This window comes from Ochotona princeps, chromosome 13 (genome assembly GCF_030435755.1).
Source record: "Ochotona princeps isolate mOchPri1 chromosome 13, mOchPri1.hap1, whole genome shotgun sequence".
In the NCBI taxonomy this organism is placed as follows: Eukaryota; Metazoa; Chordata; class Mammalia; order Lagomorpha; family Ochotonidae; genus Ochotona; species Ochotona princeps.
The window spans coordinates 39,926,168-39,953,161 of record NC_080844.1 but is presented as its reverse complement, the minus strand read 5'-3'; the positions used below and the strand labels follow the sequence as shown (position 1 = coordinate 39,953,161).

Genomic DNA, 26,994 nt, shown 5'->3' with positions numbered 1-26,994 from the left:
ACGGACCTGTCCCTACACTAGATATTGCTTACCAACAAGTAAACAGTGACAGAACAAGGATGTGGAAGGCACTGCTGCATTTATGGCAAAGTTGCTGTTGAAGTTAGTGGCCACTGTGTGTGTGTGTGTGTGTGTGTGTGTGTGTGTTTCCCTATTTCCTTGGTCTCAGGAAAGTTCTTGTGACCAAGTAATTCCCTTCCTGTTCTAGTGGAAATGGAAAACATGTCACAAAAATGCTTGTGCAAGAAGTAATACAAAGAACCACCAAAAAAAAAAATAGTGGAAAACCAAATTATAGTGTATTGATGCAATGAATACTATTGAGCAATAAAAAAAAATTACTAACACACATAACATGGAAGAGTCTCAGAGTCTACATCGAGGAAGACAGAACACAAACATAAAATTTTATCAATGTAAATTTTACAATCATACAAAAGTAACTGATGGAAATACAAATCGGACTCAATTTGGGAAGAAGGGACTGAGAAAGCTTTAAGTGCTAATGATTAAAAGAAGCCTCTCACTTTGGTTCCAAAGATGCATACCTTTGTGAAAATTCACTGATCTCTAAATTTCACTACGCATTCTATTTTATTTTTAATGTTAATTTTTCATGATACAGTTCCAGAAGCTCAGGAACTTTCCAACCCCACTGTTTGCCTCTATATTTTATTGCCTCTATATTATTTTAGCAACAGTCACAAGTCCATCATTCTGCTACTTAAGTGCATCATGACATTGGAGGTTTAGACAATAAGGGAAAAGCCAATCAGCAAGAAGGAAAGATGCTGACCCGCAGCCCCAGCTTGGATGGGGCCTGTCCCAGTCCGTATACTCAAGATAGGATGGACCTTTCCCTGGGACACACGGAGCTGAGTTTACTTCCTTATCATTTATTAGTGGTGACCATGGGCAAACAGCTGAATCTTTAAGCCTTAGTTTTCTCATCTGAACATGGTCCTGGGACTAGCATTTACTTCTCAGAGCTAAACTGAAGAGCTCAGGGCGTAAGTGGATCAACTCTTCTGCATGATCTCTGGCTCCTAGGATGTCCTGAGCAGGCGGTTCTCTGCAGTAACAGAGGAAGACAGTGAAGCAAAGAATGCACCCGTATCATGAGCCTTCCGAACATGTTCGCCTTTTGGAGATACCTTTTATTCTCCCTTGTTTCAGGAAAGAATTCCTCTTGTCCTAAATCTTCCGTTAGCTGAAACATGTCAGACCTCACTGATTTTTGACACTGAGGGAGCACCATAGGAGTAAAACACCCCATTTCCTTGATATCGACCCACGGTACAGTTTTTACACTGCTGTCCAGAGGGTGGTGGCTGAAGTGTCCAGGGAAAGCAGTGAGCGACAGTTTTGCAGCGGAACTCAGGATCTTGAAACAAACTCTACACACACCCCTGTATTGCTAGGAACTGAATTTCAGGGGTTGTTGTGCTAGAACATGTATCACTCATGTCCTGGCCAGTTCTCCCAGGGCTCACCTCCCTGGGCCGTGCTCACTGAGCAGTCACACCATCTGCCACAGCCATAAGCCAGAGGTGACACACAGCTTGTTTCAGAGCAAACTCCTTCTGCCTGCCACTGTGGTTTAACATCAAGGGGCAGAACTACCTACTGAATGGCCTTTCTGTATCTTCTGTCCAACAATGGTTAAAGACACTACTAGGTTTAAATTAATAACAGTAAAGGCAACATCTTAGTTCAATAAAAAGATCTGTACAATTTTTATGATTTTAAAACTCTATAGTTTGTTAGGCTCATGGTTTTTGCCTCAAATAACTCAGAATCAGGAGTCATCAGGAGTTACTATGTGTTCAACAATGTTGAAAAAGCACCTGCTTTTTCTGCCTCCTTCGCCACGTTGTTGGCTTCACTGCACCCATCCTTCATCTTACACCACACACTGAACTGTGATCCCAACACTTCTCCTGGGTCGTATGTGCACATACAAATACATCAGACAAAAAAACATATTAAGTAATTTTATTCTTTTTTCCTTTATGTTGCTAACAGTAGCCCAGTGTTAAAACATTTTAGAAAACCTGAAGAAATAAAAAAAAATTTGGTTTACATAAAGCATGTATAAAAATATCTATTCCGATAAACAGATATCTGGTAATTACACTGCCCAGCTTTAAGAGTGCTAAAATAATAAATAAAAACCCGCAAATCAAATAAGTAGGCTAGATGGCTTTGTTAAAATTCATTTTAACAATTTTAGCTAACCAACCTGTACTAATGAAATTCGAGTTAAAGTTACAGCCAGATCATGTGAGAGAAAACACCGTGTGTGCCTACTTCAGAGCCTTCCTTGGAAGCACCCGCTTCGCGGCGGGAATGGAGCTAGGCTTACAGCTTCAACAGTAAGCAGCAACAAAGAGCAAGGCAATTCCCACCCTTTCTAATAACCGTTCTACAGGAGTAAGGAAAAAATGACAACCGTATCACTTCCTTTGACCAGTGAACATCAAAACCAGAATTGTAAATTTCTGCTAAGTGCTTGGATTACAATGCTAACACAGTTAAGATCCTTGGTTAACTAGATTTGATTTTTTAAAACTCACAAAACATAAAATATTTGCCTTCTGGTGCAACAGATTCAAGCCATAAGTAAGTTCAACATTTTTTTTCTTCATCAAGTACTTTAAGAGTGCAAAACATTAAAAGTCTTAAGACACACTGCCCCCATTTTGGCAGAGCGTGCCAATGGTGAACTGCTGCAGGGAGGTATCACCGCCAGGAAGAGGCCAAGCAATCAAAACAAAAACCCGCAATGATTCACTCGAAGGCCAACATGCCCAAGGTAGACAGTTTCTTATGTAAGAGGTCATATATGACTCCAAGTGTCCTTAAGCGAATGCCAGATACAATATTTTGTATTTCTGGCCCAGAGAAGAAGTAGTGTCACTACTTTGAGCAGTACTCAACATGGACGAGCAGGTCGCGGTGTTCCGTGGCTGGGTACTGGATGCTGCAGTTGGGACACTCCACCAGGCTTTCGTTGAGCGCGGTGGAGGGACTCTTGGGGGAAGCAACTTTTACTTTACTTTCAGTCTCTCCTTGGAAAGCAGCTAATGGCTCTGTGAAGGCAATCTCATGAAGCTGTTTCTGAAAAACAAATTGCAAACACACATTGTACACCAGGCACCGTAGCCAGCAATTCTAACTGTTCCACAGATGCTGTAGCTGCATCAGCTTTGTGGACAGATTTTTTTTTTTTTTTACTTGTCAGGTCAGGGCCCAAAAAGTTTCAAATCTGAGCTTTTATGATTTGGGATTTCCAGTTTAGGGATGCCCAGCCTGAGCTTAATTAGAAACACGTGAGGTAGCTATGAATTGCTGTAACCGCCCAAACAGCCAGGAAGTGCTAGAGTTGAGTGTTGGTGGGACAGGCCTTGCGAAGACGCTCACAGCCAAGTGCAAAGGGAACCAAGCTGACTACATTCCCTGGCTTCATAGAAAAAGAACAACTACCGTGCCTGGCCCAGAGCTATAATTTTTTTTTTTAAACATTTATTTACTTCCTGATTTACTTGTTTGAAAGGCCAAATGACAGAGAATCTTCCATGTATTGGTTCATCCCCAAATGCCTGCAGCAGCCAGAGCTGGACTAGGCCAAAGCCAGGATCCAGGAACTCCATCTGGGTCTTCCAGGTAAGTGATGGGACACAAATACTGATCCCAGGGTATGCACTAGCAGGTAGCCAGGTTGGAAATCGAGTTGCCAGGACTCAACAAGCATGCCCACATGGGACACAGGAGTCTCAAGGGGTGGCTTAGCCTGCTGTGATCCCCAATGAGTTCTTAACAACTGCTTTCTTGAAAGATTCATTTATTTATTTGGAAAGCAGAGTTAGAAAGAGACAGACAGGAGAGACACAGAAAGATCTTTTATTTGCTGACTGAAATGACTGCAATACTGGGGCCGTGCTAGGGTGAAGCCTGGAGTCCAGAGCACTTGGGCCATCTTCCACTGCTTTTCCAGGTGTGTTAGCAAGGACCTGGGTGGGAATTGAGCCACCATGACTTGAATCAGCCCCCATATGGGATGCTGGCACTGCAGGTGGCAGCTTCATCTGTGATGTCACAGTGCTGGCAGCAACAACTGCTTTTTTCTTCACTTAAAAAAAAAAAACTGAGGAATTCTATTTGTAACATCGCATCATTTCAATTATTCTGTGGTGGTAGAATGATATATAAAACATGGAGTAATGAGATACACACATATATACATTTTTATAGGACTGGTGCAAAAGGTTCAGTGGAGCAAAGCATGTTGGAGAAAAAACCCTCCTTAAACCCTCCTTTTCCTCATAGGAACAATGTAGAGCTAAGAGTTACTTCAAACAATCGTTACTATTATCAAGACAGCTCACAGATGTCTTTAACTTATGGCAACAGCACGTTAGCAGTAACAGACCCTTCAGCACTTCTCCTTCTCAACAGAAACACAGGACTACAGTCAAGGACCATCCAACTGCTCCGGCTTTGGGCCCAGTGCCCCAGGCAGCTGTGCTGATCTATGGACAACATGTACTTGTTACCAAAGGAGCCTCACAGCCCTCTCTCCAGTGCTCTGATTGGATGTCTCCAGGGCAGCTGCATCCTTCTAGACTGGGAAATGATTTGACACAGAAATGGAGACAGTGAAAAGAAAGAACAAAAGTTTCACAGCCATGCGGACTTACCAAGGATTCCAACTGCGTTATTTGATTTCTTGCTTTTCGGAGCTCCTTAAGAATTACATGCAACTGATGTTGCATATTTTGACGATCAAGTTTTTCATTTTCAAAATCCAGAGTACATGCCTGCATCTGAAAATGCCCAGGACAATTACAAGTGGTATACTCAGACTAGTTCCTTTGAATACTTGTGGTTATCAATTAGCACAAGCATATTTGTTGTACATGATGGCAAGAATTCAGCGGAGCACAATGGGATGCTTATGGGTGAAGATTTAGTTAATCCAAGAAGCACAGCTAATGCTTGAGGCACATGTGAGTGATGCTGTGCTTAGAATTACCTTTCCACATCCCCATTTTAGTAAGAGAGAAGGGGAAAGGGTAGCTATTCCCTGGTTTGGAATACAGTAAGTCTCTTGGCCCTGTAGCAAGTTCTGTTCGAAACTGTAGGTAGCACTATTAAGAGCTCCTTCAGGCCAGAGCAGCTAAAGCCACTGGCCAAGATCTGTCAAGCAACTGCCATCAAATTCCAAGAAATTGGTTTCCCTAAAGTTAGTAACAGGAATACACAACTAGCAGTCTCTTCAAATAAGTATAAAACAGTTTCACAGCCTTTAAATAGTTTTCCACAGAACAGAACAGACTGAAGTTAGAAGTAACAGTTAGGTACCTGTTGTTCCAACAGAGCTACCCGCGTTTGCTCCTCTTGCTGCTTTAACAGAGATGTGTAAAGGAACTGGACCTGTAGGATGTAAAGAGATGCTGTCATGTCTGACCTTTAACCGCTGGATCTGGATGCGTGAGAAGCTGACATCACAAGGCTTACATCTGCAAGCAGGACAATACTTGCTAATTGGGCCTGAGTCACTGCCACTGGTCATTAGGCAGCTAGCCACACAAGCAGCTGAGCAGAACCAGCTGGCCAGCAGCTTCTGGAGACATAGGCTGGTGGCTGACAGACAGCACTGAGCTCTGTAGTAACCGCACTCTCCTTCCCAGTAGTTCTTCAGACCCACTAACTGTTCTGAGTAGGACAGCTGGCTGTGCCTAGCCTCCTTGGCTGCAAAGAAAAAGCTAATCACTTGTGCTAAATCCTTCCCAAAAGTCACTGCTCATATGTGTATAGAGATGAAGGTGGTAAACACCAAGGTGGCAAATATTAGACTACTACCCCGTGCTCAATTTAGCAAGAATTTTACGAATTCCTATTATTATTGTAGCAAAAACTTAAAGTTAACCATCTTGAATTTATAAAGCATGAATACATTCTCTCAACTCACACTCACAAAAGACCTGTGAGGTAAGCAGAAGTTATTATTATTCATTTGACAAGTAAATAACCTGGGAGTAAGAGAAATTAGGTGATCTGCCAAAGGCTACACATCCCTAACCAGAGCCCAGGGGTGGGTCACTCACTGGCTGCCTTCTTGTCATTGGTTCTTTGGTCAAGCACCACTTACTTCCTCAGGGAGGCCTCTCTGGCCCCACTCTCTTTGCCCTATCGCTGTTTTCTTTAGTTTACGTATGTTTTGGTTATTTGCTTATGTCCCATTTCTGATCTAGAACTTGTTGTGTTCCTTACTGGATCCCTAGTTGTTAAAATTACCCTTGAAACTTAGAAGTACCCAAGGGAAATTTATGGAAATTTACTGGGTAAGCTGACCTGAGTTAAGAGTTCTTCAGATCTTTTCTTCTCTTCTTCAAGTTTTTCTCTTGCAATATCATTCTCTTCCTTGAGTCTTTGTATCTTCTCTGTTTTATGCCTATCATCTTCCAGATGTTGGACATCTGCCTTTCTTTGTGTACACAACAGCTGATTTAATTCTTGAACCTCCTTTTGAGTTTCCTCATATTTTCTTCGGAATTCACTTAGTTCTAAACTCAGCTGAGTTATAGTTTGTCGTTCAATCTCAAGATCCTTTCTTGCATTTGCTAAAAGATGGTTATAATATTTTTGCTTCTCTTCTTGAAGATAACCTATGACAAAAAGCATTATGGCACAATTCATTTTATACAGCATTCCTGGGAAATAAATAAGACTAATATTCTGGGAAAAGTTAAACACTAAACATGGTCCCATAAAGAGATTACACAATGTTTACAAAATGAAGTCAAGGGGATATTGATGGAGGAAGAAAAGAGAGGTTCAGGGACATTATTCGAAGTTACAAAACAAACAAAGGAACTAAAAACAGTCATCCTGGGGGAAGGGGGAGTCACTCATGTCTAAACATAAGAAACTAACAAGAGGAGATTACATGACGTACAGACATGCAAATGATTACCAAAATTAAAGAGTGGAAACAGGGATTGCAAAGGGAAAGGTGGGCTAAGGCCGTTTTAACAGGTGCTCACATTACTCTGATAAAAACATGAGGTGAGAGAGAAAACACGGAGGGCACAGACTGGGAACGACTGAACGGTACAGCCAAGAAGAGCATCAGACCTTCCTCTGAACTGAAACCCCACTTTTACATACCGCAAACATACAAAAGCACTGTGGCAGGAACTGTGTCTTGCTAACGGCCAAACAGCTTCGAATTGTCCCTAGACATTGCCTATTTTCTTTTCAGCATTAGTTTCATTTTAAATATTCCAATGGAAAGCTCCAGAACACCAAGTTAGGCTGCTCTTCCTTGAGCATTCTCCTTACATCATACAGCGTTTGGGTTCCTGAGTCTAGCCCTTTAAGAAGTGCTTTGTGGGCCTGGTGTGAATCTTCTCCCTGTAAGTGCCAGGATCCCATAGGAGCACTGGTTTGTGTCCCGGCTGCTACACTTCCCATCCATCTCCCTGCTTGTGGCCTGGGAAAGCAGTGGAGGATGGCCCAAAGCCTTGGGACCCTGCATTCTCATGTGGGAAACCCGAAAGAAGCCTTCGGATTGGCTCGGCTCTGGCTGTTGTGGCCATCTGGGGAGTGGACCAGTGGATGGAGGATCTTTCTCTGTGTCTCTTCTCCATAAATCTGTCTTTCCAATAAAAATAAATAAATCTTAAAAAAGTGCTTTGCATCTTTGCTTGTCTTGAATCCCCATTAGCTCACTGAAAAGACTGAGTAAGGTTAGTGGCCCTTTCTGCCATCCTTTGCAGGGTGGTTGTGAAACTCAACTGAGATTAATGTGAGGGCAACTGTGATGCACTTGACAAGAAGCATTATAAGATCCATCTCAATTCTATGATGAGGTGTAATTAATTAATATATAATGTAATCTTCCTCCTGAAGTTGAGAGGAGTAATTGCCGATGGGAGGCAAAGCAGAAAGACACTTGCTAACAAGGCCAGCTGCGGGGCAGCAACAGTGGAGCAGGGCTTCGAAGGAGGGGCAGGCCATGCACAGGTGGAGAAAACACAACATGACATCAGAGCTGCCAAAGACCCTTACCCTGGGTCTTACGCCCTTCTCTGAACCAAAACTACCAGGAAGCAAGAGAGACCTGCCACGGAATGCTTCTTACTTCAAGGCCAGAAAACCAGCTCTTATTTCATTTCCCAACACATATCTATTAAAAGCCTGAATTTGATGAATCACTCCTTTTGGCAAATGTCAGGCTCAAAAGAACATTGCTATAGCAGTCAGTACCTTCTGATTCCGTTTTCTTCGTCTGCTGTGGGAGGGAAGCAGCAGCTGTTTCAGTTTTCTTTTCCAATTCGAAGATCTTTGCTAACAGTCCTTTGACATAGACCTCTCGCTGCTGATCATACACAAGCCACTGCTGATTCTTCTCTAGAGCCTTAGAGTGAAAAGAAACAACAGAAAAGTATGAAAACAATCTTCACACGGACAAGGGAATCCAAGCAGCATAGTCTTTTTTGGCTCATCAAATACTTGTGGATAGCGACTACATGACACACACCATCAGAATACATAACAATGTGGCAAATTCCATCTGAAATATCTGAAATATTGTATCACCCATCTTCAACTTTTTAATCTGCTGTTTCTTTCAGATAATAAGTCCCTTAAAATAAGAGCATGGTTTTCTGACAGAAGTCAGTCTCAATTTTGGGGTACAACAAATACTCAAACAGAAAATATTTGGATGATGAGATATTAACAAAATAGAATTTGCTTCAGCAGGCAGGTAAGAGAGGAGTGAATCCCTTTAACACTATTGCTAATAGGCTTTCATTCAATCATAACTTTCTCTGAGGAAACTGAACATGTTTTGACTGCCTACCAGGTCTCCTAACACGAGGTTTTCAATCTTATAAAATTGTATCTATATTACCTAAAGATTACACCCACAAATCTGTAACAACACATCAGCTAATATATAAGCTACATTAATTTCAGTGGATAAAATAAAGTGTGAAACATACGATCATGGATGTGTGGGTTTTTCATGTCAGGTTTCTTTTAATCCTATTGATATTGTTAACTATGACAAATGCATATACTCCAGCTCTTACTGTTTTTAAGCACTTCATCCTTGGAAATTAACCAAGAGGTGAAGCAGGAAGGAGTCTGTAAGGCAGTCCAACCATCCCCAGCAATCACACATCCTTCTTCCCTGCTCCTTCCACCCTCCCACTGTGCCAGGGACAGTGGCAGGTCTGCTACAGGAAGCAGAGCACTCTTAAGCCAACAGCCAGTGAAGACAGGTGATCTGCTGCTGCTGCTGCTAGGGGGAAAAGCCCATAAACGCACAACATCAACACAAGCAATCCTAACGCCCAGCACTTTCCAATGGAGGCAATCAATCCACGAGGACAGGCTATGTTCTATGTTCCAGACACAGTCTCAGTGGTTGTGTGATGAGGGCACGCACAGCTAAACTTGATGCCACACGCACCTAAATGCTACAGATGAAGGGATGCAGAAAAGAGGCTTATGTGCCTGAGCCCACCTCCTTTATAACAGCCAGATTATTTTACCCTGATCCCCTAATTGGTTGTGTATGTGATGGTCCTCATACCTCATAGGAATGCATTCTTTGCACAGGGGCCATGGTAATCTTCTCTGCATCATTCCAGTTTTAGTGTATGTGCTGCCAAAGCGAGCACTCACAGGAATGCATTCTTAAGAACCCTGACTTCAGTTGCTAAGCAATCGAAATCCTCAGCCGGAGGATCTTCCCCACCGGCAGTGAGAGGAGTTGCTGGCCAGCACCATGCACTGTTGTGAATTATGAATCAACACAATGAGCATGCTATACTTTTTGAGAAAAGTTATCCCTTGTCCAACCTCTTTCAGTCCCTCAAAGTGCCAAATTGTTTTAATTATCATAATGACTAGGACAATTTGATTCTCCTCCCTTAGACTGATATTAAAATCCTCCACAACCTGTCTCGTCCCATCCCTCAGTGGCCTCTTGTCCTCCATGGCTGTTCCACTCTGTGCACCTTGCATACCTCTGTGCCCAGCCCAGAGTGGGCACACTTTCTCAAGTTCTGCGAGCCCAGGCTTGTCTTGCAAGGGTCCTCAGGCTGCCTTCCCCTCACCACACTCCTTCCCATTTGGCATCTTCTATTTGTGGCCTGGACTCAGTCCTAGCACAATTCCTTGTCCTAACTAGATCATGAGCCTCCTAGAGAACAAGGGCCCAGACCTGTTCAGGCATTTAAAAAAATATATTTATTTTTATTTGAAAGGCGGATTTACAGAGAGGAGAGACAAACTGGTCTTTCATCTGTTGGTTCAGGGTCCAAATTAACACAATGGCTGGAGCTGGGAATGTGAGAAACCAGGAGCTTATTCCAGGTCTCCCAAGTGTGTGCAGGGGCCAAAGGACTTCAACTGTCCTCCACTACTTCCCAGGCCAGAGTCAGGGAGCTGGATTGGAAGTGGAACAGCCAGGACATCAACTGACGCCTTTGTGGGATGCCAGTGCCATAGGCAGAGCTTAGCTGTGCTACTGTGCAGACCTGATACTCAAGCATTTTAGAATACTTGAGTACACAAGTTCACTGTGTCCACAAGTGGCTGTCTAATAAATGTTTGTTAATAATGGTGACAATATGTGGTGGTCAGCAAGCACACAACAAGGCCTTCAGCTCCAAACTGAAGTGTGAGAGAGCTCAGGGAAGTAAGAGGCTTAACATTTCCTCTCACAGAGGACAACGATAAATTCAGAGTGATTTAAAAAAAGCAACAATCAGTAAATGCGAGAAAATATAATAAAACTCCCCTTGCCATAACTGTTTCTATAATCATGTGCATATCTGTTATGGACACCATGTGTAATAATTCATTCCAGATCTATTATCCATTCATCATGATCAATGGTAGCACAGCAGCCAGGACGAGTAATTCCATATCCTGCAGGACTGCCCTAAAGAGATGGCACAACACAAGCTTGCTGACCGAAAAGTTGGACAATGCAACTTTACTGGAGTATAATTGCACATGTTGAAATTCATTTTCAAAAGTATTCTAATTATCTTTGTTATCACTTTACATTTGTTAGAAATATCTTACAGGAGACGGGCACTTGGCATAGTACCAGCATCCCAAATGGGCACCAGTTCAAGTCCTGGCTGCTCTGCTTCTGATGTGCAGAGAGGTCTGGGAGAACTAATGGCCTGGAGAGCAAGAACCTGTTGCCATATTAGTTTAAGAAAGAAAAAGAAACATAAATGAATTTAAAATGTTAAGAGGCTATCTTCTAAAAGACCACATGATGGCGATGTTACTTTGCTCACTTTTCAGTAACTATTGGTTCTTCGCTCCGTAACAGGAAAAACTTCACAAATGTATTTCCTAGCTATCAGTAAAGGTCAATATTAGTTTTGAGTGCTGAATGTCAACACTGCATTAATTACCTCTTCTAACCCTCTGCCATCTACATATTCATTAGATATGCAAGTAAGATTTTCATTTAAGCTATCACTATAACTACCAAACAAGACTGGACAAAGTAAAACCCTTGCGGAATGCTACTAAAGCTCACTCCTGGCCTGACAGAGATCCACTAAATACTCCATGGGCAAACTGCAACCTGGTTTAAAATGTCAGGTTCGGTGGTTAAACTGCCACTTGAGATGCCTGGATTCAAATCCCAGCTGTTCTCCAGTGCAGCCTCCTGTCAGGGCATACCCTGGGAGGCAACAGATGAAGGCTCATGGGGCAAGTTCTTGGATCCTGCCTCAACTGGCCCAGGGATGGCTGTTCCAGGCATGCGGGGTGTCAATCAGTATATAAGACCCCTCTCTATCCCTCTGCCTTTCAAACAAATTAATATTTAAGAATTAGACTGTACTGGCAGGATAAAAAAAAATGTACATCAATTGACCAAACTGGAATAGAAATTGTAGATTAGATAGAAACATTGTAACCATGTCGAATTTATTAAAGCCGTGTTAGTCACATAATATCCTCATCCTTCAGAAACAGAGAATTATGTAAACTTAAAGAGATGTGGATATGTACAACTTACAATCAAATGGTTTGGAAAAAATGCTACGTATTAATGTATATGGGGGTAGTCAAAAGCAAACACAAAGTGAGGGCAAATGTAACATTGGTTGAATTTTGGTAGAGTATATAGACATTATTATGTATGATTCACATTCTTGCAAATTTTCTGTTAAATTTTAACTTTGTCTAGATTAAAAATTTTTTTTCACTTTATTTCTTTGAAAGGCAGAGTTACAGATATAGAGAGGGAAAGACAGAGAGGTTGTCCATCTGTTGGTTCACTTCCCAAGTGGTCCTAAAGCCTAGGACTGGACTGGTCTGAAGCCAGGTGCCTGGAGCCTCTTCTGGGTCTTCCATGTGAGTGCAGGGGCCATAGCACTTGGGCCATCTTCTACTGCATTCCCAGGCACATTAGCAGCAAGTTGGACTGGAACTGGAGCAGCCAAGAAACAAACTGGCACCCATATAGGATATAGTTTTGTAGGCAACAGCTTCATTTGGATTTTGCCGCTAGGCCACCACACTGAGCCCTCTATTTGTAATTTTAAAAAATTACATTCTGATGATTTAATTTGTTTTTTCCCCCTTTTCAGATTTTCTTTTTCTTTTTTTTTGACATGAGCTGGAGGGAAGGTCAATGTGCCCCAACAGGAGACACCTGGGCAGCATTGAACCTAATCAGAAACTGCCTTTAGCGCACTCCTGATCTCCTATATGAGGAACAAAAGGATCAAATATGTTCTTGGGTACTAATCCACGTAATTTTATTATGTTTTCAACATTTTATGTATCTTTAAAATTATTACTATAGAATCATTTTCTTGTCAAATACATGTGTCAAGTAAAATTATTGATCTCCCGGGAGCCCAAGTCACTCGGCTTAAGTGAACTCAGACAGACAACAGCAAGCCTGCGGCTCCATGTTCCATCCTTAAAGACAGCTTTGATAGGGCCCGGTGCGGTGGCCTAGCAACTAAAGTCTTCGCCTTGAACGCACCAGGATCCCATATGGGCGCTGGTTCTAAATCCAGCTCCCTGCTTGTGGTCTGGGAAAGCAGTCAAGGACGGCCCAAAGCCTTGGGACCCTGCACCCGCATGTGGGAGACCTGGAGGGAGTTCCTGGCTCCTGGCTTCGGATCGGCGCAGCACCGACCGTTCTGCTCACTTGGGGAGTGAATCATCGAATGGAAGAACTTCCTCTCTGTCTCCTCTCTATATCTGACTTTGTAATAAAAATAAATATTTTTTTAAAAGTACATATGTAGAACACTTAAAAAAAAAAAAAGACAGCTTTGAGAAACTCCTAAGGAAGCTCTACACTGCCTTCTGACACGAAAATTCTCATATTGAGTGGAATGAAGAGCCCAAAGAACAATGAAACTGATGAGGCCCAAGGGGCTGGCCAGGTGTTGGGGCCCTGGCCCTTCACGGCTGAGGGATTCCCAATTCAGGGCACGTGAATTCTTCAACCCACATGGCTGAGCAACTAGCATATTAAGACACAGGTTACTACATTTTAATGGTTTGGGGAGAGAAGTACCTAAAAAAAAACAGTCACTTTAATTTTTTGGAACAAAGGCAAACTTGAAAAAAAATATATCTTTGCAGAGTAAAAACAGGAAAAACTGTGAATGTCTAGTCATAAGCAACCAGTTCCAATGCAAATTGAATTATGGGATCTCTAAATTTTGAAAACATTTGGAGAAAGGGAAAATGGACTTACGGTTAACTGGCAAACATCCCACTGCGGTTCTATTTATGGGATTTGTTATTGTTTCCACAAGTATAAGGACTAGAACTTTATAAGATTCAGAAAAGATGGCTGTTAAACCTAGTGGAATGCCACAGCAACCACGTTTCTTCTTCATTTCAAGTATCTCTAGGTAAAAGACTTTAATAAAAGTACTGGCACACCCTACTACACAGACATTGAAGAGATTGAAATTTTCCTTTTGTAAATCAATCAGACTTCAACAGATACTTGCTGAACAACATATAAAAGCAATCTCATGAGCAAGCTTTGCTCAGAGAGGACAGACCAGTAATATTTATGAAATCAAAACACCTAACTACTGACCTAACAGCCAACAGTTTTATACTTTGCTTATCCAATATTGAAAAAAAAAATCCACTATGCACAGTTTATTCAATTCTTAAAAATACTGTCTATTGGGCCTGGTGTGGTAGCCTAGTGGCTGGAGTCCTCGCATTGCATGCACCAGGATCCCATGCGGGTATTTGTTCGTGTCCCAGCTACCCTACTTCCCATCCAGCTTCCTGCTTGTGGTCTGGGAGAACAGTTGAGGACGGACCAAAGTCTTGGGAACCTGTGCCTGCATGGGAGACCCAGAAGAGGATCCGGGCTCCTGTGTTTGGATTGGCTCAGCTCCGGCTATTACGGCCGCTTGGGGAGTGAATCAATGGACAGAAGATCTTCCTCTCTGTCTTTCCTCCTCTCAGTATATTTGATTTTCCAATAAAAATAAAACAAGTCTTTTTTAAAAAATAAGTCTACCGATTTAAGACTTAAATTGATACAGCTTTACTATATATATCTGTAACATAACCTCTTCTCAAATTCTAGAAAAAAAAGTGATGTACGTAAAAATAATGTGTTTCCTTTTTGTATTATGAGGAAATCCACATAGTACTAATTTCAAACTGAAAGGCACAACTGGCAGAAATGAATAAAATAGCAAGAAATCTTAAGAAGAAACTTCAAGATAATTATAATGGTTGGGTAAATTAGGTAAACCTAAAGATGGAGGAGGGATTTTGTCAAAGTATTTTATGGAAGTGAGTGGTTTCCAGAATTTTCTATCCTAAAAAGACCATGACTAGTGGAAATGGTTCTGTCAAGTACCTAGGAAGTGACTTAGAGGATGTTCTCTTACTCATCAACTAAAACTGTTGCCAATGTCTAGACAGAACGCAGATAGCAGGAGAGTCTGGGTTTGACTACACGGTCCAGCTCACTATTCCGGCTTCCTGACAATGTGAACCTTGGGAGGCAGCAGGTCAGTTTAAGTATTTGGGCTTCTGCTGCCCACATGGGAGGTCTGGATTGAATTTCTAGCTCCTGGTTTTGACCTGGCTCAGTCCCTGATACTGTGGGTATTTGGGGAGGGAATGATCAGATAGGAGCATTGGCTGTCTAGGTTTCTACGGATCTTGAATAATTTGTTAATTTTAAAAAAGAAGAAATTAGTCATCTTTCCCCAACTTAACAAGAGAAAATGAACTTACATCTTGTAGTCGCATTTCCACTTCATGAATATTACTCACTGAGTTGAAGGAGTTTGCAGCCACAGTCTGTAAATAACCCAACACAAGTTAACATAACAGACATCATCAACAACAGACATTATATTTAATAGACATTCAGTTTCATAATACTGAAACATATTTAACAGGGGTATCCCCAAATTCAGATGGAATATGTGCAGGTAAACCATCAAATCAGGTGACTGCTGTCAGAGTTCAACTCTCCTGGGAGCCTGCTAAGCAAACTGGATCCCTGAGATTTCGGCTTGAGTTTGACCTCTGAAGCTCTTGGGACCCAGGATCCCCAGCACTGCCCTCAGTGTGTATGAACGCTCCAGTAATTTTTACCAAAAAAGCCAAACCAACTGGACTATTTAAATGAAAGCTTGAAAACACTCAAGCAACACGTAATAACTTCTCCTTAGAATAACACATTAGTCATAGGTTGAGTTTTCTTCATTCAAAACAAGACTAGGAGTATTTTGATCTCAACATTTTTTTGGAGTCTGGGATATTTGTGTATATATAATGAGCTATCCTGCAGATAGAATCCAAGTCTAAACACGGAATTCATTTGTTCCATTACACATTATTCACACACTCTGAAGTTATTTCATACATTCTTTAGTGCATGTGTGTTTTTATTGTATTGCCTAAAATCACATGTAGAATTTTATTCAGGTGGTATCTTTTTTTTTTTTTAAGATTAATTTTTATTGCAAAGTCAGATGTACAGAGAGGAGGAGAGACAGAGAGGAAGATCTGTCCAATGATTCACTCCCCAAGTGACCACATCGGCTGGAGCTGTGCCGATTTGAAGCCAGGAGCCAGGAACTTCCTCCAGGTCTCCCACATGGGCGCAGTGTCCCAAGGCTTTGGGCTGTCCTCGACTGCTTTCCCAGGCCACAAGCAGGGAGCTGGCCACTAGGCCACCGCGCCGGGCCCACAAGTGGTATCATTTCTGTGCTCAAAAAGTTTCACAGATTCTGGAGTATATCAGACTAGGGATACTCAACCTTAAACACTATTAGTATTAGTTCATGTAAATGGAACCCAAAATATAATTTCTCTCCTCCTGTTCATTTTCTCAGAGAAGTAGAGAGGGGCAGTAGGTGGCTTGGGACCCTGGTTAGCCACAGAACTCAGAAGAAACTGTATTTCAGTTTTGTTTAACAGCTATAAGCAATGATACCTTTGTGAAGTTCAAACATTTTTTTCCCTCCAAAGTTGTTCACCTTCACTCTTGCTAGTATGCAGTCCTTTCTCTCTCTCAATTTAGCCCTCCAGGGAGAAACTATGACAGAGACAGTTGACTAAATCCCTTTCCTTTGGATCCTGGGAACACTGCACTGTTTCCCGGCCTTCCCTATGGTTTGTGGAGTCAAATGACTGTACTGTCTGATGGAATGCAAGCAGAATTGAAATATACCAACCCTGGACTTGGCTCCCAAACTTTCTGGGTGGTTTTCTAGATGCCCTCTGTCTTCACAGGTGGACATGGAGGATTTAACCACCTCAGGTGATGGAAGAGCCACTAGCAGGAAGAAACCTGCCCTCAGAACTGCTAAGATTTGCATGTCATACTCAAACATGAAGAGACCTGAACTTCACAGAAAGATTTAAGTCAACCGACTTGGCTCTGATTGTGGTATTTCATGAATTTTAGCGCCCTAGAAATTCTGCAGAAAAATATAACCTCTTTAAACTCAATAGCAGTGCATCCGTGAAAGTACATATAATTATCTAAGTCTGATGACTGCCAACTTTCCTAGAGGAGATATAAAGTACAAAGACAGATTCTCTTTTTTCCTTTTTTTTATATTGCATTTCATTTTATGACATCGTTCATAGGCTGAGGTTCCCCCAACTCCTCCCCTCTCCCTCCCCCCATGGTGGATTCCTCCACCTTATTGCAGTATTACAGTTCAAATCCAGTCATGCTTCTTTCATTGCAAGCATGTACCATGCATAGAGTCTAGCATCTTATTGTCCAGATCAATTCAATAGTTTCTTGGGGAGACCATTTCTGGTCTTTTAAAAGCAGAGCTGGCAGAATATCGTTTCAACCAATTAAAAGCCATAACATAACATAACATAACATAACATAACATAACATAACATAACATAACATTAACAACAGTTTACAACATTATGGAGTTAACTGACATGGTACTGAGTGACTGATATGTTAGAAAATGCAAGTTCTTAACCACATCCTGTGACTACTTCATTGACATTTCAATTTTAGTTTATATACAACCGGCTTCTATCCACCTTAAAATGGCTATAGGATACTTTTCAGCTGTCTCATGTCTATTTTCATTTTTGTATTTAGCAGTTTATTGTACTGAAGCATACTTTTTACTGAACTTGGCAGATTTTAGGATAGTCCAAAATGGCTTATAACTTTAACAAGGGATATGTCAACAGTTGAGGCACAGAACAGTTTTAGGAGGGGTGTGCAGAGAAATCTTCAATACCCCAGTGAGGAGTAACTTATTTTCGTGTCCCACCTAGTAAGGTATATGTGAGTCCCTGCTGACCGTTTCCTGTCTGGTTCTAAGCTTTCCTTTTTGTTCTCTATCTATTCTAATTTTGTTGTTGTTGTTTTTTGTTTTGCAGGGGTGGGGGATCCGGGTGACCTGATGGTCATTGCAGGAGAGGGTGGGGATCCAAAGTTGAAACTAAGTAAGGACCAAAGAAATCTCCTCTCCCTAGCAAAGACAGATTCTTAATAACGCTGATACTGCATTTGAAAGTTAAAGATTTTCCCCTACAGGTGGTACTAATACACACATATCCAAATTTCAAATGAATCGAAAAGTTCTATTGATCTATTGATCAATAAGTAGCTATTTACTGAGCATGCATTATATACCAGGAACTATGCTATTCAATACACAAATATTACCATATATAATCATCAGTATTCTCATCCCAACTTTACTAATGTGGGAACTGAAATTTAGGAAAGGAGTCTAGTGAACGCAGCACTACCTCTAGGGCTACTCAGATTCAGAAATCTATTCAGAGAAACATCGCTAGCGAGTGGCAAAACCGAGAGCTGGACCCAGTTCTGTCTACCCAGACTTCAACAAAGGGTGGATGGCAAGGGGCAGGGAGGAGGGATGCATATGTAGCTAGGAAAAGCACAGTTGATACCATAATTGATATTACCCTCAAGTATAAAAAAATGAAGACATGAAGTCTACTACTTTCAAAATACAAACTACAGAAATAAGAGGTCAACAGAATCTTTGGTTATTGGAGATATACAGTAGATTTTGCATTCTCAAGAGTTTTCCAGGCAAAATGAAGGAGTAGGGAGTAGAGGAAACCATATTAACTATTTCTGCTTACTGAAAGGTCTAGGATATTTAAAAAAATAATTTTTATGTGACCTGTAAGCCGATTCTGCTGGTTCGTTGGCAAGCCTGTTTTAACAAACTCACCCTTCAAAAGCCTTACAGATTGCATCAGAAAGAAAAATCTGCATTTGAGGAAAATTATTAGTACCTGCGACAAACGGAACGTACTGGCTTGGCTTTCAAGCTCGGCAATTCTTGCTGTGGTGGCCGACAACTGCTTCTTCAAAACATCTGTCTCTTCAGACAAGGATTTCAACAACTGCTCCCTCCTTTCACCTTCTTTTGTTTTCTCTTCCAGCTGTTCGAGCAACGCAGAGTTGCTGCATCTGGTCTTTAGCTGGTCTCTGAGTCGCTGTATTTCTTTGTCTTTCTCTGCGAGGTGGTAAACATTCTTTCCCCTCTCTTCTTCAAGGGCTCGAACTTTCTACAAATAAACTAAGAAGAATCTTACAACAAATCCAGATCAAACATCTGGATAAACATACTTCAGCAAGTACATATGAAGTGTTTAATATTGATTAAGTCAGCACTGTGCTGGAAATCAGGGCCAAAAAAAGATGAAACTACGGTTCTATCCCCAAACAACTTACAGGGAAGGGTAAACCAATATGGGAAGTAATTTAGTATTTATCAAATGAATAGGTGTAGACAGAGAGAAAGAACCACTCCTCTCAAAGGTGATGAGAGAAAGTTGCAGAAGGAATAGCTCTTATGCGTACTTGATAATCATCCTTCCATCATATCAAATCTTATAAACCTAAAAAATCAAGCTTATCAATGACCTTGAACTGGCAAAGTTATACAATGCTAGGACAAGATAAATGCATTCAATAGGCTGCTTACTCTTGATAAAATGATTTAGTAATCTCAAAAATATTATAGGAGTACTAAATATTTAAAAGACTTTTGAAAGATGGGCCTGGTGTGATAGATGGGCCTTGTATCCGCTGGAATCCAGGATTCCATATGGGTACTGGTGTCCTGGCTGCCCCAGTTCCCATCCAGCTCCCTGCTGGTGGACTGGGAAAGCAGTCGAGGGCGGCCCAAAGCCTTGGGACCCTGCTCCCACGTGGGAGACTTGGAAGAAGCTCCTGGCCCATGGCTTTGGAACAACTTAGATCTTGCCGTTGTTGCCATTTGGGGAATGAACCAGCTGATGGGAGATCCTTCTCTCTGTATCTCCTTCTATCCGGCTTTACAATAAAAAAAAAAAAAAACCTTAGAAAAAAGACTTGAAAGATAAACATGTAATGGTTTTTACAGTGTTGCTGACACAAAACAGAGCCAACAGGAGGAGGAAACAATTCCCAAGATGACAAGGCTAACTGGACCAAAATTTAAAACCTGAAAAAAAGCAACTGATAAAATGCAAAAAAAGGGAAATTTAGGATAAGTGAATGGTTATCCATGAGGATTTTAGCTGTCCACAAGATTAAGTGAAGTCAGCAGCATGTAATAAATAAGAGAGCTATACACTCACACAGCTTTAGATTTTCAGAGTTTTAGCTACAACTGTGCCATTCCAATCTGTGTCTACCAGAATGCAGTGGAGGGACTGTGTTCAGCTGTGGGTGTGTTAACAAACCACAAAGTGTTCAGTATGATAAGAAGTCAGAAAAAACTTAAAAGAAAATAAGGAAGTGAAAAAGACATTCTGAAGAGGAAGCAAAATTTCAAATATTTGATGAACTGCCATGGTGGATAAAAAACAGACTTGAAAATGAACTAGAAAGATGAAAGAAAAAACAAGAACAAAAACAAATGGAAAACAACAACAAAAACAAATGGAAAACAACAACAAAAGAACAAAAAATATAGAAAAAGAAAAAATGGACTTGCTCTTTATTGCTCTAATGGGCACAACTAAAAAAAAAAAGCCAAGCTGATTATAAAATAAGCCAAACCAATTGATTATAAATGAATTCAGTGCTTGTCAAAAAAACAGAATGAACATAGAAAACAGCTCTCAGGGAACTTGTAGGATTTCCTTTACCAGACTGCAAAATAACCTTTACGCTTATGAGCTGGTAATGACTGACTTCTCAATGTTTAAGTTCATATCACAATTTACATGATCAAAAATTATAATAGAAATTTCAGCTTAATGATTTGACTACAAATAGATTTTAAAGAAACCAAATATGTTCATGTTCTAAATGTATGTTAGTTTTTTTGTTGCTGAAAGGAGGCATTCAGGAGGGAAGGTTTACTTTGGTTTACAGCCTGCGGCCCCACTGCTCAGGCTGGTGGTGGTGGGGAGGCAATGTGTAGCACACAGTGTGTGTGGAGGAATGATGCCATGGTCCCTGGAAGCCCAGGACACAGCAGCCACACCCTCACTCCACCCTGTGTGATCTCATCCTGGGCCTCCAGCCTAGCAACTTCCCCAGGCACCGTAACAGTATTAAACCTCCTTCTAATCTGCCAGTCTCTAACCCATTAATTGCTAATTAATCCATTAACTGTTAACACAAAGCTCTCACAAGCTGAACAACTACAAGAGATTGGGGAACCAATTCCTATTCGATCTAGTACTTTTGCAATAAAACAAATTTTCTGGTGAAATTATTAGCTATTTCTAATTTTTTTTTCTTTTTAAAGATTTACAGAGTCAGATATACAGAGAGGAGGAGAGACGGAGAGGAAGATCTTCCGTGCGATGATTCACTCCCCAAGTGAGCAGAACGGCCGGTGCTACGCCTATCCGAAGCCGGAAACCAGGAACCTCTTCCAGGTCTCCCACATGGGTGCAGAGTCCCAAGGCTTTGGGCCGTCCTCAACTGCTTTCCCAGGCCACAAGCAGGGAGCTGGATGGGAAGTGGAGCTGCCGGGATTAGAACTGGCGCCCATATGGGATCCCGGGGCTTTCAAGGCGAGGACTTTAGCCACTAGGCCATGCCGCCGGGCCCCAGCTATTTCTAATTCTAATAAACTCCTAATGTTTTTGTTGTCCGTGCTATAATGGTAAATCCAGGAATCTAAAACACAGAGAGAGAGAATGCAGAATGCCAACATATGTGATAATTTTACCTAAAAACCCTGGAAAAAGGACCAGCATATGGCATAGTAGGTTATGCTGCTGCCTGGAACATCAGTGTTCCCTACTGGAGTACTGGTCTGAGTCTGGGCTGCTCCATTTACAATTCTGTTTTCTGCTAATGTGCCTGGGAAGGCAGTGGAAGATGTCCAAGTATTTGGGCATTTGCTACCCATATGGGGACACCAGGAGTGAGTTTCTGGCTCCTGGCTTCTGTCTGACCCAAACCTGGCTGTTACAGTCCACTGGAGGATGAACCAGCAGGTGGAAGATCTCTCCCCTGCCTGCTACTGCTGGTGGTTCCTTTTGCCCTCTCCCTGTTACACTGCCTTTCAAATAAATAAACAAATCTTAAAAGGAAAACCTCAAAGCAAAGAATACCAGGAAAGCAGTCAATATACTTGATAAAATATTTATGAAGGAAATGTGAATGTTATTTAACACTCTGAAATACACAGATTTTATTTTATATCTAGTGAATAAAAAAACAGGCTACATAACTGTGGAGTAAATTAAATTTCCTCTCCTACAGTTGGAGATACAACAGAATAGTTTAAAAAAGGGGGAGACAGGAGGGGGAGCACGGTGTCATAACAGGTTAATCCTCTGCCCGTGGTGCTGGCATCCCATGGGCACTGGTTCTAGTTCAGGCTACTCCACTTCTGATCCACCTCCCAGCTTATGACCTGCGAGGAGAACAAAGGATGGCTCGAGTCCCTGGGTCCTTACACCCACATGGGAGACCTGGAAAGAAGCTCTAGGCTCCTAGCTTTGATCTGCTCAGCTCTGGTCATTGCAGCCATTTGGGGAGTGAACCAGCAGATGGAAGATCTGTCTCTCTATCTCTGTACACCTGCCTTTAAAATAAAATAATTAAAAAATAGTACAGTGTATCTGTAAAGCACACACCAATGAGTAACAGCATAGAAATTAAAACTTCTAAGTTATACAATCAAAAAATAGTGAAAATAGTAAAGCAGTATGTTTCACAATCTTAGATAAAGCATGTCATGATTTGAATATATACCGTAAATTGCACATGTTGGAAACTTAATCCCCAGTGCAACAGTGCTGGAAGAAGGTGCCTAGTAAGAGGTAACTGGGTCCTGACAGCTCCACCTTTGTGTGTGGATAAGGGTGTTATACAGGAATGAGTAGGTATAGCACAAGCAGGTTGTCAGAAAAGTGAGCTTGCTTGCCGAAGGCCCTCAACTAAAGCCAGCACCATGGACTTCCAAGGCTCCAGGGCAGAAGCCAAGCACCTCTGCCTCCTTTGTAAGTTACCCGGTTTGTGCTAAGCCGTTATAGAAACAGAACACAGAATAAGAGCACAACAAGTCACCCAGAGTATTCACACTAAGCTACATTACCAAAAGACTCCAGGAAGAATGAGACATTCATACATTGTTATTTTTTCTAAATAACTGAAGAACAGGCCACAGAATTATATGTGGTGAAGAATTCTTAACTAAAATGTCTTAATTCTAAAACAAACGTAGTGCCTGATAATCGCAAAATACATAATTGATTACATTAAAAAAATTAGACAGAGCCAGCACTGTGGCATAGCAGGAAAAGCTGCTGCCTGTGATGCTTGCATTTCATATGGGCACTAGTTTGTGTTCCAGACGCTTCATTTTGGATTCAGATTCCTGGTATTGGTTCCAGAAAGGTGGCGGAAAATGGTCCAAGTGTTTGGAGCCTGCCACCCCTGTGGAGACTCAGCTGAAGCTCCTGGCTCTTGGTTTTGGCAGGGCCCAGTCTGGCTGCTGCAGAGTAAACCAGCAGATGGAAGAGCTCTTTCTCCTTCTCTATAATTCTGACTTTCAAATAAATAAACGGATCTTTAAGAAAAAAATATACAAACTTGTAGAAGGACATTGTGACCCTAAAAGGTCAGTGAGCACAGGATTACAATTGATTGGATAACATTTGTATGAGAACAACTGAATGGATGCCGTGTGTGACTGATTGGATATCCTTTGCATGAGAACAACTGAATGGATACCTTTTGTATAACTGATTGGACAACATTTCAACAAGATAAAATTTACTCCATTTGGCATTAGGCAATAACCTTAATATAATCCCATCAGCCTGGTCAGCTGTCTCCACACAACAGAAGACAGATCTGTTGGCATTCTTGAGGCCTGTGCTCGCTGACCTTCTAGGGTCACAATGTCCTTCTACACAAACTCACCTTAAAAAAAAAAGAGAGCTTAGTTAGTAGTGACTAAAACATGACTGAGAATTGGCAACACCAAAGCAGAAACTGAAGATTCTTAAGCCAAGGTCAACTTTCAAACACTAAGGAGCAGGGAAGGACGGGGCCTGGTGAGAGCGGGGAGGCAGCCTGAGGACACCAGAGCAGGTGTTCTCGGAAGCACGCTGCAGCTTCTCCGAGCACGTACCTCCAAAAGCTTCTGTCTCTCTTTGTCTTGCGGCTTTCCTTTCCCGTTGGTGATCTCATCGACTGAGGTCTTCAAGGCTGCAATCTCGCCCTTAAACCTCTCCAAAGCAGTCTCGGATCTGGAGCTACTGGGCTTTGAGCCCCACTTACTTTTAATTAAATCCTTCGGACTTTTGGATGACATTTCTGAAACAGTCTATAAAAAGAAAATCAGGCATCTCACTTTAGTCTCAGGTTTGAAAGAGGCCTAATAAGCATTTGTTCTCAATAGAAATGTCATATCCATACTGTGGGGTGCAGTAACAATTTCAGTTTTTAATCATTGAGACACATACATTAGCCGTACACATTCATCTTCTTAAAATATATCTGCTTACGCACTTCTGTGCTGTGTTCTGTATGCATCTCACACTTCAGTAGAAGAAACAAAGAAACAGAGGGTACCCTACTGTTAAATAAGACTGAAGGAAGTAGGTTACAATGAAGGGCCTTTCTCACCCACGAATAAAGGGCTGGTGGCAAATAACAGGATTCTGAGCTTACAGGCATTGAAAAGTCGTTACTCAGTACAAGTCTATGTCTTGCTTTTAGCTCAGATTGTTTTAGCCATTTTGGAGAGCATAGCAGGAAAGGAAGACAAGATGAAGCATTCATAGAAGAGGAGTCACTAATATTCAGGGGACTAAAGAGCCAAATGAATCGGGAGACGCTTATCTCTCAACAGTGCTGGATGCCAATGACGAAGTACACAGTACAAAACCTAGCAGGCAACTATATAACGAAACACACTGTGCACATAAAAAGAACACGAAAACAGCTTTTCATTAAAGAACATGTTTTCACTTCTTGTATCCTGTGACAAAATAGCAGCAATCAGGCCTTTAGGGGTATGAGACTACTAACACATAAAAAACTTGCAACAAAGCCGGATTATGGTTAGCCACAGGTGGGCCACAGGGAAATGACTTTTAAGGTCATCCTGCGTAGGGAATCAGAAGGTCTAAAAAAATACTGTAGCTGTGTCTAATGAACAGCTCCCACCAGCTAGCACAATGTAAGATTTTAGCCCACTGTGCGATGGAGGGCTAAGGCGGCCTGTAAATCTGTTGAGGCAAGCCAAAGCTGTGGGCTCTCTGGAACGCACTGCCACAGGAACCTTAGGCTTGATCCCACAAGCCTGACTCGATATACTGGGCTGACACCACAGACAACGAACTTGCTACCAAGCCCTGGTTATTATCATTGCTACACCTGAACAGGGAGGCATGCCCAGAGCCTGATGGGCTCAAGTCGTGCCGGGACTAAACAAGCATTTCAATGGGCAGCCATCACGTGTCACGACTTCCTTAAGGGGAGACAAATGCTAACGAACATCCTCACCCCAGATCTCACGTGGGGAGACGGGCCAAGACAACCTCCCAGAGGCGCTGCTTTCCACTCCCGTTGCCGAAACTACACCAGGACGCCTTGCTCTGGGATGAAATCTTAATGAAAGACCCTGGTCGAGTCATCTGGCCTCTTTGCACGCCGTTAAGATGCTGGCAATACGTACCGCAGGGCTGTACCGATGTGTGGGAGAGACGCCGCCGTCCTACAGGCGCGGGTGCCCGGGCGTCCTGCGATGCTGTCCCGCAGCCGGCTTGCCGACCCCGCCTCCCTCGCGGTCCAGCCTGGCTCCGGAGCTGCAGGGCCTGGTCGCCGGCCGGGAGCAGCCAGCACCTGAGCCTGAGTGCGGAGCCCGCAGGGCCCAAGTACAGCCACCGGCGCCGACGCCGCTTCCGGGAGTTTGAATCCCGCGGCCACAGCGGCGGGGGCGCGCGAAGCCGGGGCGCGCCTGCCGATTGGCTGCGTAGACGCCGAGGGGCGGGGCTGCGTGGCGGGCGGGGTCGGGCCGCGAGGTGGGCGGTGTCCTCGCGAATGAGGTGTGCGCTCTGGGGTTCTGTTCAGAGTTTTTGCTGAGGAAAAGCGGATTTGCATTCCTCTGCTTCTAAGGTGAAGCAAATGACTATTCCTGAGGACTGAGTGCAGCGACGCCGGGCCGGGGCTCGTCGAGAGCACCTCAGCCCTCTGAGGCGGACAGCTCTCGAGAGGAGCGCAGCCTTCCGGTCGCCCCTCTGGGCTGTTTTCGTTCTACCCGAAGTCAGGGGTGGAGCCCGGGCGAGCGTGGAACGGGGCAACGGTGGGCACGCCCGGGCTGAACGCTGAGATTGCCTGCCCTGGCAGGCGGCGACAGATTGCAGCCCTCCCGTCTGTGATCTGCCAGCCAAGTGTGGGTCGTGGGCCGCCGCCTTGAGAGCGTTCTTCGCGAAGAGGTGTAAGACCTGAGAATTGGCACGGCCTTTCTCCCTTGGACAAGCATAAAGTCAGCAAAAATTTAAAATAGTATTATTTAAAAGAGTAGCACAGCATTTCGGGAAGGCAGGTTGCAGAGGCTAAACCCTAGATAAAGGACTGGCTTCCTTTCGAATCTGGCTGCCTGTTACTAAATGCACGACCTTGGATAAGTTATGTAACCTCTCTGAGCCTTGATTCCCTGATTGATTAACGGGTGCAAGATATAAGCACTTCATTAGGCAGTCATGAAAATTAAAGAGCATCTTTATAAAGTGAGTTTCCGCTGGATGCTATTGTTAAACAAGCAACAATGTCATATTGCTGAGTGGAGTGAATAAGAAACTGTCGGGGAATGTAAAAGATAAAAAAAACCACCAACATAATGCTAGGCGGGAGTTTCGCACCTGCTTCCAGGAGCTCACGTTTTTGAAGGGTTTCCTTCCTCTTGCTTCCCGTCCTCTCCTTCATGTTAATGTATGTGATAGGATTGGGGTGGGGGAAAGCAGGAAAGTTAAAGAGGCACAAAATTA

At 42.6% G+C, this 26,994-nt stretch overlaps 1 protein-coding gene and 1 non-coding gene across 2 annotated transcripts; both read right to left on the bottom strand.

Moving 5' to 3' along the window:
• Positions 1 to 1,980: 1,980 nt before the first annotated feature.
• CEP55 (centrosomal protein 55) lies at positions 1,981 to 25,953 on the bottom strand. Its single transcript, XM_004580060.4, has 9 exons — positions 25,683 to 25,953; positions 24,132 to 24,326; positions 18,832 to 19,107; positions 15,298 to 15,363; positions 8,275 to 8,425; positions 6,358 to 6,671; positions 5,365 to 5,436; positions 4,701 to 4,826; positions 1,981 to 3,120 (listed from the first exon to the last, which is right to left on the bottom strand). Exons 2-9 carry the CDS (start codon positions 24,312 to 24,314, stop codon positions 2,920 to 2,922), a joined length of 1,389 nt encoding a protein of 462 aa, XP_004580117.1. The 5' UTR covers positions 24,315 to 24,326; positions 25,683 to 25,953; the 3' UTR covers positions 1,981 to 2,919.
• On the bottom strand, positions 9,589 to 9,698 carry LOC118759482 (U6 spliceosomal RNA). The gene has a single exon (XR_004996213.2). It is a non-coding gene; the product is annotated as a U6 spliceosomal RNA (small nuclear RNA).
• Positions 25,954 to 26,994: the final 1,041 nt, after the last annotated feature.